The sequence below is a fragment of the Thunnus albacares genome, chromosome 23, assembly GCF_914725855.1.
Source record: "Thunnus albacares chromosome 23, fThuAlb1.1, whole genome shotgun sequence".
In the NCBI taxonomy this organism is placed as follows: Eukaryota; Metazoa; Chordata; class Actinopteri; order Scombriformes; family Scombridae; genus Thunnus; species Thunnus albacares.
In genome coordinates, this window is record NC_058128.1 from 25,820,214 (window position 1) to 25,835,351 (window position 15,138).

Consider the following 15,138-nt stretch of genomic DNA (forward strand, 5'->3'; position numbering starts at 1 on the left):
TGGAGCAGGCGAAGAAATAATAGGATCCTCCCTGGGCAGTATTGCTAGCCATGTCCCATCTATTTCCATGGCACAAGCTGCAGCCCTGCTATTTTTTACTGCGCTACTCTGGCCCGGCCCTGTCCAACCTATTTTTGTGACTGATTCAGAGACCCTATCTGTCTCAACAGCTCATGTTAGTGTGTTTACCACAATCCCTTTGACAGCTGTCACTCTCATTTTCAGAGCCACCAAGAAGCAACAGAAGCAGTTGTAGTCCTGTAATTCTGTTTTGTGTATTTCTGCTAACCAGGGGAATCAAGGGTGGGATATAGTTGTGGGTGGAGTCAAACATGTTCAAAAGGTCAAATGTGCTGTGCTCATACCCTTCAGTTCACAAAATATGGACACAAAAAATAATAATATAAATACTGTATGTTCTATTCATTGTGACATGGCATCTTGAAAAAGTGTTTAACTGTTGTTTATTTTCTCCAAAATATTAAGAACAAAAGGAACTAAAAAGGTTACCTTGATCATTTTCATTGGTTTTATTTAAAACTAAGGGACTAACAAATCTCTCTTTGGTTTGAAGCTTTCATCAAAGCATGTATGACAGCAGTGTCATCAGAGCATGTATGACAGCAGTGAGCTTTCTTATTAAATGACATGCAATCAGTCAGTGGGAAAACAATTACACCTGTACTCTGTAACAAGATCCACAAAACCAACAAAAGTAAATAAATAAATAAATAAGTAAGTAAAATACAGATTTGATTTATTAAAATAAAAAAAAAGAGTAAGGAAAAAAAAATACTATTTTACTGGGTTATCAGGTTGGGGGGTTGTTGTTTTTTCATCTGTGATGGTGTTAATGGTGGAGTATTTTTCTGAAGGTTGTATGTATGATATTTAGAAATATATGTCAAGAAAATGAAAAAAAAATGGCTTTGTAATTTTGTATATGGTTTTGTAATTTTGTATATGTGTGAGAATACAGGAGCCGTCCTTTAACACTATCCTTTAACACTTACGGAAAAACCTGTGTATGCTTGATTGAGTCAGATGAGAAATTCATCACTGTAGACAGGTAAGTCTTGGAGGTGTTTAGCCCAGCTTAGCACAAAGACTGAAAGTAATGGGAAACTGCTAGCTTAGCACCTCCACAGCTGTTTTAATTATACACTTATGGTTCTTGGTTGTCACAATTATTTTTCCTCACAGGTTCAAGTCAGGCTATGATAGCAGTCCCCCTGTATTTCACCTCCCAGACTTACTGTTTTGTACTGGATACTAACATGCAGTATGCTTTGAATCCTGAGACTTGGGGAAAATATTTACATTATATATCTTTTTTTCTTGTGTGTGTGTGTGTGTGTGTGTGTGTGTGTGTGTGTGTGTGTGTGTGTGTCTGTGTGTGTGTATGTGGGTGGCTCAGGTTGTTTGGTGTAACAGGGAACTGCGCAGCCTGCAGCAAGCTAATTCCAGCCTTTGAGATGGTCATGAGGGCCAAGGAGAACGTCTACCACCTGGACTGTTTCGCATGCCAGCTCTGCAATCAGAGGTTAGTAAGTAAACCACACTCCTGCTCCTCTCCCATACCTGCATCCAGTCAAATTACCATTTAGGGAATCAATGCAGAATGGTAAACCCAAGTGCTGCTAATAGTTGAAGAAAGATCCCACATCAGAGATCTATCACCCTTAACCAGTAACCAGGGCCTCAGGGACACCTGCTGGACCCAGCACAGTGATTATGATCCAGGACTACTACTGTATAGTGTCAGCCTAGAGCCGCAGGTGCAGCTCCTGCAAAATCACAGTAGTGTTTGATGGACCATCTGAAAAAGCACTGCTGCTGGTTTGAACATGGGCCTCTGCTGTGGTGGTGAAAGTTAAGGCCCGAGTCTCCTTCAAATTAACTAGTTCATATGATATTTTATCGTACCATGTCCAAAAGCAATAGTGTCTATTCCTCTTCTGAATGGCCACATTCAAAGGCAGAAAAAAAGCCTGTCCTCATAGCTTCCTCCCAGCTGCATCCCGCTGCCTCCTCATGTCACTCTAAGAATTCTGGGTCTCTTGCGTCTGTCTCTACAGTTTTGATATGAATAGTCATACAAATGGAGATGGAGAGCATGCTTTTGGACAGTCTCTCCTTGATGGAATACATATGAAAAATGACAGAATTAACTGTGTGAATAGTCTAACATGGTCTGTTTCATAAAATTGTCAGGCTTTTTGAGGTTTTTTTGAAGGTTACAAGAAGCACTATCAAACAGAAAACTGTAGGGGAACATCACACATCATCAGAAAGATTACATGTTGGCTGGGTTCCTGTGTCTCTCTCACTTTCTTTCCCAACCTCGGCTTTGTTGCAGATGTCTGCATGCAGACACACACACACACACACACACACACACACACGCACACACACACAAATCAGACACACTGCGCATGCTAAAGGCAAAGGACCTGGTTACGCACAATTAGCACTTGGTTATTGTCTTGCCACTTCAGCCGGCTGCACCAGACAGCCTCCTCTAATGGAAGAAGTCAGCTAATCTTCATCAGCCAGGCCCAGGCAGGCCAACTCTGCTCTCCTACATTAAAAGCCATTTAAGCGCGAGCAAATCTTTCTTTTTACATTAGGGCAGCTGATGAACTGTTGAATAAAATAGACTGAATAAAATAGTTTCACATGGTCTTCTGTGGCCTTGTAGGCACTGTTCAGATGCCCATCACAATTTCACTGGGGCCTGGCCAAGATTTATGGTGTGGCACTGACTTCAACTGAGGCTGTTCCTCAGCTTTGACTTTTTGTTTTCCATTTTGTTTCTTTACATTGGTGGAGAGATTGTGGGAGAGATATACATTTAAAGGATCATTCTGTGTGCCTGAATTCACATCCTACAGAAACTGCATTGCCCCAAAAGTAGCTGATATAACTGATGATAACATATTTCAATGGGCATTTAAACTTTGAAATCAAATTCTGATGTGCAAATTATTACTGTAATTCCCTCTGTCATATGTTTATACTTTTTTTTTTTTTTTTGCATCTTTCAGAATTGACATTGCAAACATGAGACTTGTCAAGTGAGCCAGCTGTTGTTCTGAGAGAAACTGTTTTGGAGAGGGAGTTTTATGCCACAGTGATTCAATCTCTAAATCTACATTTATGACTTATGTCTTTTAGAACATTTGGGATTCACAGCAGGTATGATGCATTCTTAGTGATGTCCACAATGTTACTAATAAGTCTAAGTGGGTTTTCAATATTTATATCCTGATTAATAGAATGACCTTTCACAAATTTTCTCAGCCTCAGTCCGAGATCTATCAGGAGATCTCACTTAAGATTCCCTGTTTCTCAACGTCTCATTGTGGCCAGTCTGAAATGGGCTCCTGTTCTTTGTCTGGAATACTGATCTGCCGCCTTGTTCATCTACACCACACCATTTCTGTCCCCTCTCATTTCCCAGCCTCAAACAAACATGAAAGCCCCCATCGACCCCCTCCCCCCACGGGTCCTTCAATAAAGCAATCTAATCCATCTCACAAATGGCTCAGAGATTTCTCTGTGGAACATCGTCAGAAAATGTGAAATCTGATAAACAGAGCAGGCTATAGGGGGGTCAGCAGGGGTCACGCGGTGTAATTATCCATCGCTCCTGCAGGTCAGCTGCAGCACATGTTGGCGTTTGAAGGTTGAATTGCTACAATCAAGTATGAACATACAGCAACCCCCCACCACACACTCACACACACACACACTTACTCCCATGCATCTATCCACGCCATCAGTTACTTTGTGGGTACATCCACCCTACCGAGCAAGGGCAGGGAACTCAAAGCCAGTGATTACTCTGATTTCATCAGGGACTCACAGGCAGGACTCTAATGGTCATTGCCATGCTCAGCTATTAAGGGCCATGCTTAAGTGATAGGCCAATTAGTGGAGGACAGAGATGGAAAGATGGGCCGGTTAGCTGAGAGTGGACATGTCACTGTGATCATGACCTGCAACTGCTTCTTTGTTCTTTGTCATCATCACCATCAAATTGGCAGTAATCTCTTGCTTGCCACGAAAGAAGCATTGAGAGCTGAACCTGCTTCAGGAATAAGATAAATGGAAAAGCCTCACCAGTTATCTTACTTGTGTATCTGCCAGAGAGCAAAAGCCTTTTTTCCCTCCCATTTCTTCGCTCTGTGCATGACTTTGAAATGGTATCAAGCTGAGGGGAGTGAATAGCTCCTGTCCCTGGTCTATCAGTGAAAATATAGGATCCTACATTGGCTCTGATTGCTCATGTCTGCACCCAATGTGGCCTTACTCTGTTAAACTGGACATAAATCTACCATCATGACCTTCCCACCAGCCAGACCTGTTATTTTCCCTACCTTAGCTCGGGGAAATGAAGCACCACCATGGTCTTAGAGCCAAAGGGACAGGGGGCAGGTTCTGAGCAGTGTGGGATTGTTGGTGTGGGTGGGGGTATTGGGAATAAGGAAGGAGATATGAGACTCCATCCAGCAAGCAGTTAGCCACAGATCAGCCCTGGGGGACAGCTAATCGATGGAGCTGTCGTCCAGCCTCATCATCTAGCCAGTGCTGGCCCAATTTCCCCCTGATGAGCTAGAGGCCACAGTCTTGGGAGGCTGGGGGAAGGTTAGAGTAGAGGGGAGCGGAAGAGCGCAGGATGGGTGACAGTGCAGGGGAAGGTCAGTGCTGATAAGGGGGGAGGCTCCATATTGGAGCCTTGGAAGGAGAGAGTGACACCAATTGGGTTCAGCACAGCTAAACTCAGCCACTGGTGCCTTGTATGTCATGGGTTAGGCTTGTTAGATGGGGGCCTAATAGGTAATAAGGGACATAGTTGTCACTTTGTGTATGATTGGTGTTGAGAACTTAGAGCCTGTGAAGCCAGGCTGTTAGAGAACAGAATTCAACTTCCTAATCCTGCACTACTGAAGAAAAAAAAAATCACAATAAAAAGTAAAAATTACAAATTTTATACAAATAAATGGTAGTTTTTCTCCACTCATCAAGGTGAAAGGTGTTTCAACCAGTTTATACATTTTCAACATTCTGAAGACCCTAGCTGTATAACATGAGGGGCCACATCCTTCAAAGTTTTAAGACAGAACATGTCATGATGGGCTGATGTGCATGTCTATAGTTTTGAGCTGAGTCTCATTTTATGAGCTGCCTCTTTCAAAGTGCATGTCCTAAGACAGGGTAGACTTCAGAGGACTGAAGGCGAGAGCTGAATCCACCATATTCAATGCACAAAACAAAAAACAATAAAAAGGATGTATCAGTTGAGCCCTCTGAATTTAGGCAAAAGTGGACTGCATTTGGAAGAATCTTTGGAATGGGACTGCCTTGTCAACCGTTATCAGTAAAATGTACTGATGCATCCTCATGAAATAGGTGGTAATGGAAGCTTGGTGATGTAGGGGACTTGTCACTAATCAGACAGTAAGCTAACATAGTTCATTCAAGGTAATATTTGTACCATCCACTCCTGGCTCATGACTGCATGCAGACCATGACTAATCTCTTTCTGGAGTTTATACTTCTGCAGAGCAGAGTCATATTAAATTGGATTGTGCATTACAGCTAATATGATGCCTTCCTCCATTTTGGACCCACCATTTTTTCTAAGGTCAGTACTGTCCAGACAGTTCGCGGTTGGTCAAAGGCAATAATTTGCGTTTTAACATTCACAGCAGGAAATAAGGGAAGGGAATCATCTATAGATTGTCGTCTGTGGGCGTAGGTGTAGGTTGAGCCCAGTGTTATCTGAAGGCTAGTCAGTATAGTGTATATGACCATCCTTCAAGGAGGCAGCCCTTCAAATACAGCACTGTGTCAGGGTGGTCTTTGCCTGGCACACAGGAAGTGATGCGTTTTTCTCCCCAGAACTGAACAAAGAATCCAGGGGAAAAGACTTGTGGCCACATTGTTTGATTAACAATTGATTTTTCAGTGGTACAGTACAGAAACCTGACATGTGAGTGCTGAGCTTCACAGATGCAGACAGAAAATGAATGCTTTAATGAAAACCAGAGTTTTAAAACACAATGGCAGTGGGTGTGTAGCAGCAAAAATGGAGACAAAATAAATAAAAAATTATGATTGCCCCATTTCCAGATGTGAAACTATATTACCTACATTTCATTCACCAAAGAAAAAATCATCTTTAACATGCTCTTGTACTGCTGCCGTCTGATTGCCCAGCAGCAATCTGCCAGGGAAGATTTACAACATGCTGTTACAATTAAGCATCAGTGTCATAGGGCCAAGTGTTTCTGGACCTGCATGCATCCTAACAGTAATTAGATTTGGTGCAATTGAGACTATTTTCTCTCTTTGACAATCTCACTGTTTCTTCATTTGAGTCGAAAGTGACTACTGTAGTTAACATGGGCCTCCGAGGCAAATAGCTGGCATCGCAATACATCTTTTAAGTGTGTGCCTGTGGAAGCCATTCTTTCTCTTCCTCCTACAACAAGAGGTCTCTAAAGACTCATTAGTCACAGTCACCTCTAAATAAAGGAAGGAAGATAGAGGGAAGAACGTGAAGGGAGAGAGGAAGACAGCACCTGCAGAGGGCAACTGAGTGTATGGTTAGAACCATTATATTGCAGACCGTAATAAACATACAACTATATAGATACCATACTTGAGAAAACACATGCGATGTTCAGGAATGCCTTTAATGAAGCTATAGCTAGCTCCTTTAATGAGTACTGAGCCCTCGCAGTAATGTGTTACAAGGTATAGATTGGTGAAAGATTAAAGGAAAAAACTGAACCTGAATAAATGAGTGGAGAAACATAATGAAAGCAGATGCTCACTGAATGGTTTGATGAGTATGAAAATGATATGAACCATATGCTATGACATTTACATTCACCAGTTGAATTGAACACCAATTTCAGATTTTGGAGCAGTGTGTTAAGGCATCAGTATGCTTCAAAAGAACTATACAACATGTCACCTGAAAATGTCTAAAGGCAATGTTTATAATTGTAGCCACACTAGAAGGTAGGGAGCATTTAAGCTAGCCTAGCTTGGTTCCAGACTTCTGAATCACTGCCCACATTTCGGACTTTTTCAGTGATTTAAATACATCTGGTATTGTGCTCATTCACAACTGCCTCCTCCTGTTGGACAAAAAAATGGAGTCAAAGCTTTGTAAGAGGGTTTACTAATGGGGCCGGCATCTTCTTTTGCTAGTGCCAGAAAAATAATACGTCTATCAAAAACCAAGAAAGTGGCCACAGGAATGGCAACATTTCAGTGTCAACTGACAATGACATTGGTGGAATAGAGGTCGCTCACTAATGATTGGTGAGGGAATTACAAAATAAATATCAATACTATGTCAGACTAAATGAATAGTACGTGAAGTGTTTAATTTTTTAATTTTTAATTTTCATCTCAAACTATTCTCTAAAATTCAAACTTAATAAAATCTGTATTTGCATATTTGACAAAATAATTTAAACTCCTGGACCTTTAAGACCTAGACCTTACAGCAGCATCTCATGGTTTTCATCAGCAGATAGAGTTTCATTTGTATAGTGTTTTTCCACACTCGCATTATGTTCCTTCATATGATACAGTTATGGACATAAAATCAAATATTTCAAAGAAGTGGAGCAGATTGAAAACAAGATAATAATTACCACAAAATGAGAAAGTCTGTTTGATGATTTGATTCACTGTGTAAACGCTAAACTAAAAAGATGTGGCTTAACTTTTTTGCTGAATATTTAGAGGATTCATTGTTTTCAGTGGGGTATTGAAACAGGCGTCACTGCAGGTTTCATATATATATACTGTATAATACTTATGACGGCTAATTCAGTAACACATCATATCCCTATTTATCATATCATCAGCAACAGTAAATAGCTGTTTTTTTATTGAAAGTCCAGTAGCAGCAAACCAATGTATGAGTGTTCTCTAACAAAGAGTTATATAGAAGATGTACCCTGCAAATGTTTTTTAAGAAACTGGAAATACTAGGGCAACACAAGGTCCTTTATTAGACATGCCCTTGATGGGCCCAGCGTAATATCCTCATCATAATTGGTGCACAGATGTCACATATGCTGTTGACATTTCACCGAGCAGAAACAATTTGGCTGTGTGAAATAAGTGGAGGGCAGGGATAAGGGCTATGGGAAGAGAATGAAGGGGAGGAGGAGGAAGAGGGGTGGGAGGAGTGAAAGAAGCAATCCTACTGGTGTAAAAGAAATAAAGGGGTAAGATGAAGCTAAAGTGGGAGTGGGTATGGTGTAAGTAAAGGCAGACACTAACAGATTCTGAGAGACAAGGGGTCATTCAAACAGGACAATTTATTAGACTGGAGTGATACCATTACATGAAATACACCTGTGCCTCTGCTTTATCACTGAATCAAACAGCAGAGATGAATGGATATTAGTTCTCTGTGTTAGGAGTGGTAATAAAGGTGTGTATATACAGACAGGTGACAAATTAAAGGAAAAACCGGCACAGGTCTGAATGCTTGACCCCTACAGTGAGGGGATCCAGTGGTTATGCTATGGGGGGGATTTTGCTGGCACAGTTTGGGTCCACTTGTCCCCTGAGAGGGAAGGGTCAATGCAAATCAATACAAAGTTGTTCACTTTTATCCTATGATGAAACATTTCTATCCTGATGGGGGTGGTCTTCCAGGATGACAATACCCCCATCCATAGGGCACGAGGGGTTACTGAATAGTTTTATGAGTGTGAAAATAATGTGAAACATATGCTATGGCCATCACAGTCACCAGATCTCAATCCAGTTGAACACCTATGGGAGATTCTGGACTGACATGTTAAACAGCGCTCTCCACCACCATCATCAAAACACCAAATGAGGGAATATCTTTTGGAAGAATGGTGTTCATCCCTCTAGTTGAGTTCAGAGACTTGTTTAATCAATGCCAAGGTGCACTGAAGCTGTTGTGGTGGCACGTGGTGGCCCAACACCTTACTAAGACACTTTATGTTGTTCTGGATGCCCTTGTTTATTCATATCTCTGTAAATAAACCATTTTGCAAAAATACTTCAGCTTCTATTTGTCAGCCATAACTGTTGTTGCTGATTTGTGTTGATACTCAGCCTTAAAGTGGATATGAAACAGTCGATGAAGTTAACATAATTTACTAAAAGAATATCCATTCTAATCAACAACTATATAATAAACATGACAAATATAAACATATAAAAGAAAAGAGAAACTGTGGTATCTTTCTTTGGACCAACAGACTGAGGTTGCACCGTCTGTTTCAATTTCACTGCCTATAATATGTACTCTACCCAACATACACATGATGACAGTGGTACAGAGGCACTGAATACGCCAAATGAACCACAACCATTAAAAACACCTAAAACTCATGTTATTCCACACCATTCATCGGTTGAATCCTTAGCCAGAGAGAGTCATCCCAGCTGATGCAAACCTCCAAAGAAATATTTCTTACTGTGACCTCACATTTTCCGTAGCAGTAAGTCAGGCTCACACTCCAGACTTTGGACTCCAAACGTTAGATGATTCCCAGATGTTATCCCCAATTCCTTTATCTTCCTCACCATCATCTTGTTTGTTCTTCTTGCAATGCGTACAATAAAGTTGTTTAGCATGTGGGATAGCTGGCATTTCAATCACATGGCTTATCTGACAAAAAGGTATCACACATGGGGCGGCTGTGGCTCAGGAGGTAGAGCAGGTCGTCCACTAATCGGAAGATTGGAGGTTCGATTCCCGGGTCCTCCAGTCTGCATGTCGATGTGTCCTTGGGCAAGATACTTAACACTAATTGCTCCTGATGTGAGAATGTGTTTGAATGCTTAGATTTCCTCTGATGGGCATGTTGGGACCTTGCATGGTAGCCCCTGTACCCATTCAGCATATGAATGTGTGTCGCTTTGAGTGGTTGGAAGACTAGAAAGGTGCTATACAAGTACAGTCCATTTACATGTCTAGTGACAAATTTAAAAAAAATATTGTTGCCATACTGAACCAACATAAAGCACAATAATTTGGGATGAAAAAGCAAGAAATTGTTCCATAAGTAAATTATTTTGTGTTGACCATTTGACTGTCCTTCCCAGAAATTGCCTGAGGCCTGACTTGTTTTTGTGGGTTTTTTACCACCCAGGAATTGGCTCACAACTAAATAAGCATTTTTGATTGGTTGATGTCAGTTCTACCTGCTCACTCCTGCAATGGTTTTATTCGTGACCTAAATGTCCATAACGCTAATAAATTAACAATATGAACCAAAAGTAGCAGCAGTAGGCCAAATAATATATTTATGCATTTGTCAATTTCTCAGTATTTCAGTCTAGTCTAGCTTTTGCCTTTTACTTAACATATATTTTAGATACTATCAGTTATAGTAATAATCAGTCTCCAAAAATAGTACTAGTAACTACTATAGCACCTAGTAAAAAATAGAAAAATCAAAGTAAAGACCAGAAAAGAAACAGGACATTAATAAAAAGATAAGATGTGATTTCAAATGGAGCCCAGAAATGCTTCACTGTCTTCACTGGCCAACAGAACCAACAACCGTGTTTTGTAGGCAATGATGTCACTCCAAAATGGTGGGTCGCTAGCTAGATAGATAGGTAGAAATTACGCAAATAAATTTGTCATATCTGTGGTTTTAAAATCTGATTTTCGGCATGGTGTTTTTCAAATATTCTTGGTTGCTACCAGTGCCAAAATATGCACATTTCATGTCCCCTTTAAAGAACAATGGTGAGGTGAAGCTGCTTTTATGTGTCTATTACTGTCTCTGCTATTTAAAAATACTTTTATTATTAAAAATACTTGATACTCTTGATGCTGATATGATGCTCTTGTGTTTCCTTGAACAAAGATTCCCAGAAGGAGACAATGATGAGGGGTTCTTAATTTATTTCCTACAGTACTGTGAAGGTTGGCAGGATGACATCACTAAAATCAGCTTTTATATTATATTATACAAGATATAGATGACTGACTGATGCTCATTTCATCCCGCATTGAAATGTTGATGATTTAAAGAGACTGCAGCTGAGTTATGAGTGTGCAGCTTTACATGATCTGTGTTTCAAAATAATTGTCATCTCTTCTCCAGAACATTTGGCATTACACATTATTGTCACTCTTTTTGGTATTTTGTGCCAATACCTACGGTGTATTTGAATCCTGCTAATTGGTCCCAAATGGATGTAACAAATCATGCTCTCAATCTGCCCTCCAGCCCTGAATAAATGCTGTGAACAGCCTGAGCTTGTCAGGTACCTGAGCTCCATCCGCTGTGTGCAGCTCCCAGCACTGAACTCAGCAGTCTTAACACCAAGGGAAGTCAAACGGAGGTGAGCCTCACTGTCCCCACCCCCCCCCACCCCCCACTGCAGCTACACCTTCCCTTGGTAAACACTGGCACCAGCGCTTGCCGACCTTGTCCAACCTGCACAATGAGGGAGATAAGCAGCCCTCAGGACAATACAGCAAGAGTTACGGCTCTTACACGTTCAACATAATCTCTGCTTGGCGCTGTGCTGAAAGGTCAAGCATAACTGTGGTCCCCCTGGCTGGAGCAGGATGGGGCTGCCGAGGTCGGTGGGGGTTTCGGTAACACCTGCAGGTGGAAAGGAACCCCAGCAGTCTGAAACAGAGATAATTCCATCCATATACATCAGACCACCCCCGTCTTCTCAAACTAACCCACATGCCTCAAGCCCTGCATTTCTTTCCTCCCTTGTAACTGAGTTGACTGCTTCCTAGAAGAGAGCTCCTTGTCTGCACACAGCAGCTTTGCAGCTGAAGGGTGGGTTGGCACTGAGGTTACAGTAGGTGAGGTAGAGAGTTTGCACTACAGTCAGGAAGCTAGTGCTGCAGCTGGCTAGACCTGCTAGCCTTCAGCTCAGTGCTAATGATGAGATTCTTGCTTTGATGCTTATGTAAACCCCTCTCTCTTTCTTTGTGTGGTGCAGGTTTTGTGTGGGAGACAAGTTTTTCCTGAAGAACAACATGATTCTGTGCCAGACAGACTATGAGGAGGGGCTGATGAAGGAGGGCTACGTTCCCCAGGTCCGCTGACCCTCAGGCCAACACATCGGAAAAGGAGGAGGAAGAGGAGGAGTGGGAGAATGAGAGAGACTGAAGGAGCGCTTGCAATCACACAACAAAAAGCACTATTGCCTCCTGTCCAGCTCCTGTCCCCCACATGTACATAATGAAGCAAGCCTCCATGGGAGGGGAGACACTCTGCTGTACAGAATAGCCATAGAGACTGCAGTGTGGCAGGGAAAGGCCCTGGAAGCCTACAACAGACTACAAGTATGAAATAAAAAGTTTGTCCATTTGTTTGTTTGTGACTGACGGATGCTGCCTCTTTTTTCCTGGCGAACAAAACACCGGCCTCAGAGCAATTTTTTACCAACAGCTTCTCCTGGTTGTTGGGGAAAAAAATTAACCTGCCCAAATGCAGTCTTGTCTCATCTTATCTGACAAGGTGTCCCACCTGACTGCACAGGCCAACAACTTCTACTTGAATCTAAAATACACTGAGGTATTGTCAATCAATGTAATTTTGAGATAAAGACCTTTTTACTGTATGTTAAAAAAAAAACACTGCGAATGTAAAGTGAAGAGGGGCAAAAATAATGATTTTAGATTTGTTGCTGTGTGTGTGTGTGTGTGTGTGTGAGAGAGAGAGAGAGAGAGAGAGAGAGAGAGAGAGAGAGCATGAGCATGTGTGTGAGCATGTGGTTCACTCTTCAGGCTGCAGAGTTATCTGTCACGCAGTCGCGCAAAGGCTGGGTCTGGTCCATATTGTGCACTCAGAACATTAATCATGGTATCAACATGCTTCCAAATCACACAGCTGTGTTGGCCAACGAGTTTGTTAAATGATCAGTGCTTTTCTCTGGACAAAGTTCTTAAATATTTTTGAGATTTTTTGGGGGGGTAGTCACCACTATGTGACTATGAGTCCAGCCACTGTACTGTCAACCTGTGAAGACTAGTAGGTCTGCTTTTCTAATCGCACCATCTCAGAAGTGACAAAGTAAAAGTGTGGTCAAGTGAGGTTTGAATGCCACTCAAAAGACTTTTTTGTTCAAAATACGCATCGCTTGAATACAATTAAAGCTGCTCTAATCACTTTCAGCTCTTCTGAGTTTATTAACCTCTTTTAGATCATTGTTTTGGTTTTCTGGCAAGCAAACTCTGCTTGTATCAACCTCATTTCGAGCAGCAGCAGACAGCAGTTTACAGTGAAAAAGCTCTGAAAAACCCACTGTACACTATCTGCTCAGCACCAAACAGCAGACAGACACAGTAAGAGACTAGCTGGTGAACATAGTAGAGGATTTAGCAGTGAAAGCGATAGATGTTTTTCTCAGAAGTTGGTGGAGATCAAACCAGAGATAAAAGGAGAGTCAATTTTGGATTTACATTCATCAGGTGGACACATGACTTCAAATAAATTACAGTGATGCTTTGTGTCTGCTGGATGTGTAAATAGGTAACTGTTAACTGCTAACACGTTAGCCAACAAATTTACAATTGTATTTTCAGCTTGTTCTGCTGTCCCCAAGTGGCCAAAATCAATGGATGCAGCTTTAAACATTATATGGACCAGACTTTATGTCTGTGGAGTATTTTTCATGATGTGACAAGTGTCAGTTCCATTCCTAATATGTATTCCATCTGAGCTACTTTCAGCAGTATTTGAGCAACCTGGATTCAGACTGACTCCAGGCTCTCACACTTGCTTGCTTTCACACCGGTCAAACTGAAATGTGGGGAAATGCTCTTGGAGGCAGGTTATTGTAGCGGTTGTAGAGGTGTACGGATCAGTTGGGGGTTGAGGGTTGGTTACTTTTTGTACACTATTTATTTGATAACCATTCAGTGTTTCACCTGTTGTCCAAAATTTGGCATTGTTTGACATGCTGATACTTGAATCCAATCAATGATTTCTTGGCCAATATTGAGGATGGGTGCGTGACTTGCATCACAGCTTTGGCTATAGTTAAGTGTCCTCTGCAGCAGGTCAGTCAACTTAAGACTCGGTCAACTCGGTCACAATAGCTCCGTGCTGCAGAGGAGTTGTGTCCTTTTCTGCTGAGAAAAAAAATCTTTAATCTTTCAGTATTAAATATCAGCATCTGAGCGTGTGCAACAGTGCTCAGCATCATTTCTTAGCTGGCAAATAAAAGAAACCCTCCATTAATTTGTAAATTGTGGGTGTACATAAAAGAAATATTCATTTTTGCTTGCTATTGTACAATGATTTCTTTTTATGTGTCATCCAGCATGAGATGTTTATTTTTAGGACGCTTGTAAATACTGTAATTGCAATAATTTTAAGCACAAATGTAATACAGTTTTATTGTGTTACCAGTGAGTGTGGTGTCTTTTTTCACTCTTATAAGTTTGACTGTTATTTCAACTAGCTGTCAGGCTGAGATTTATATCTGTTAAAGTTTACACTTTCATATTTTACATATCCATTTATAAGGCACTGCGTTTGCTGAAGCAACTAAGGTTAAGTATCTAGCTCAAGGGCACAGCATTAGATGCAAACTAGCCACCGGAAAGAGCCTGTTCCCTGTCCATTACCTTAACCAACAGAGCATGTTGCAGCCTATGATATATGATTGATCTAAAGTACAATCATTTCCTCAGCATGTTGTCTCTGCTGCTTGTAAAATGCCCTTTTCAGTTTTGTTCCGATGAAAGGGAGCTCACAAAATCTCAGAGTGAAGAGGCTTGGTTGGAGGGTTGAAATTCCTCATTCAAATGAGATCTTCATGTATTTTTCCATTCCATCTTTTGTTTGGCTCTAAAAACACAATAGGCTTTCATCTTGTCAGAGGAAAAAGTGGATTTTCTATTTTGGTACTGTCATGTGTCAAACATGGAACAAGAGAAAAACCAGTGCTTCATTTATACTTTGCCATCAGCAGCCTTCAAGAAGGGGCACCAGCTATCTCCTCGTGGGTTGCAACTGATTACCTGGATTTCAATTTAGAATCATCTGGAATGTTGAGGTAAAACATTTGGATTAAAGTTATTGCTCTAATTAACGAGGTGTTCTAAAGTGCCCTGTGAAGTTTGTCGAC

At 41.3% G+C, this 15,138-nt stretch overlaps 1 protein-coding gene across 3 annotated transcripts in view; it reads left to right on the plus strand.

Moving 5' to 3' along the window:
- The window catches only part of lmo3 (LIM domain only 3), a 50,032-nt gene extending 37,342 nt beyond the window's left edge, over positions 1-12,690 (plus strand). For all 3 annotated transcript variants that reach the window (XM_044344084.1, XM_044344083.1, XM_044344085.1), the window contains exons 3-4: positions 1,418-1,543; positions 12,001-12,690. In XM_044344084.1, the coding sequence (XP_044200019.1) occupies positions 1,418-1,543; positions 12,001-12,106 (232 nt within the window). In that variant the 3' untranslated portion in view covers positions 12,107-12,690. The remainder of the gene's footprint in view (positions 1-1,417; positions 1,544-12,000) is intronic.
- Positions 12,691-15,138: the final 2,448 nt, after the last annotated feature.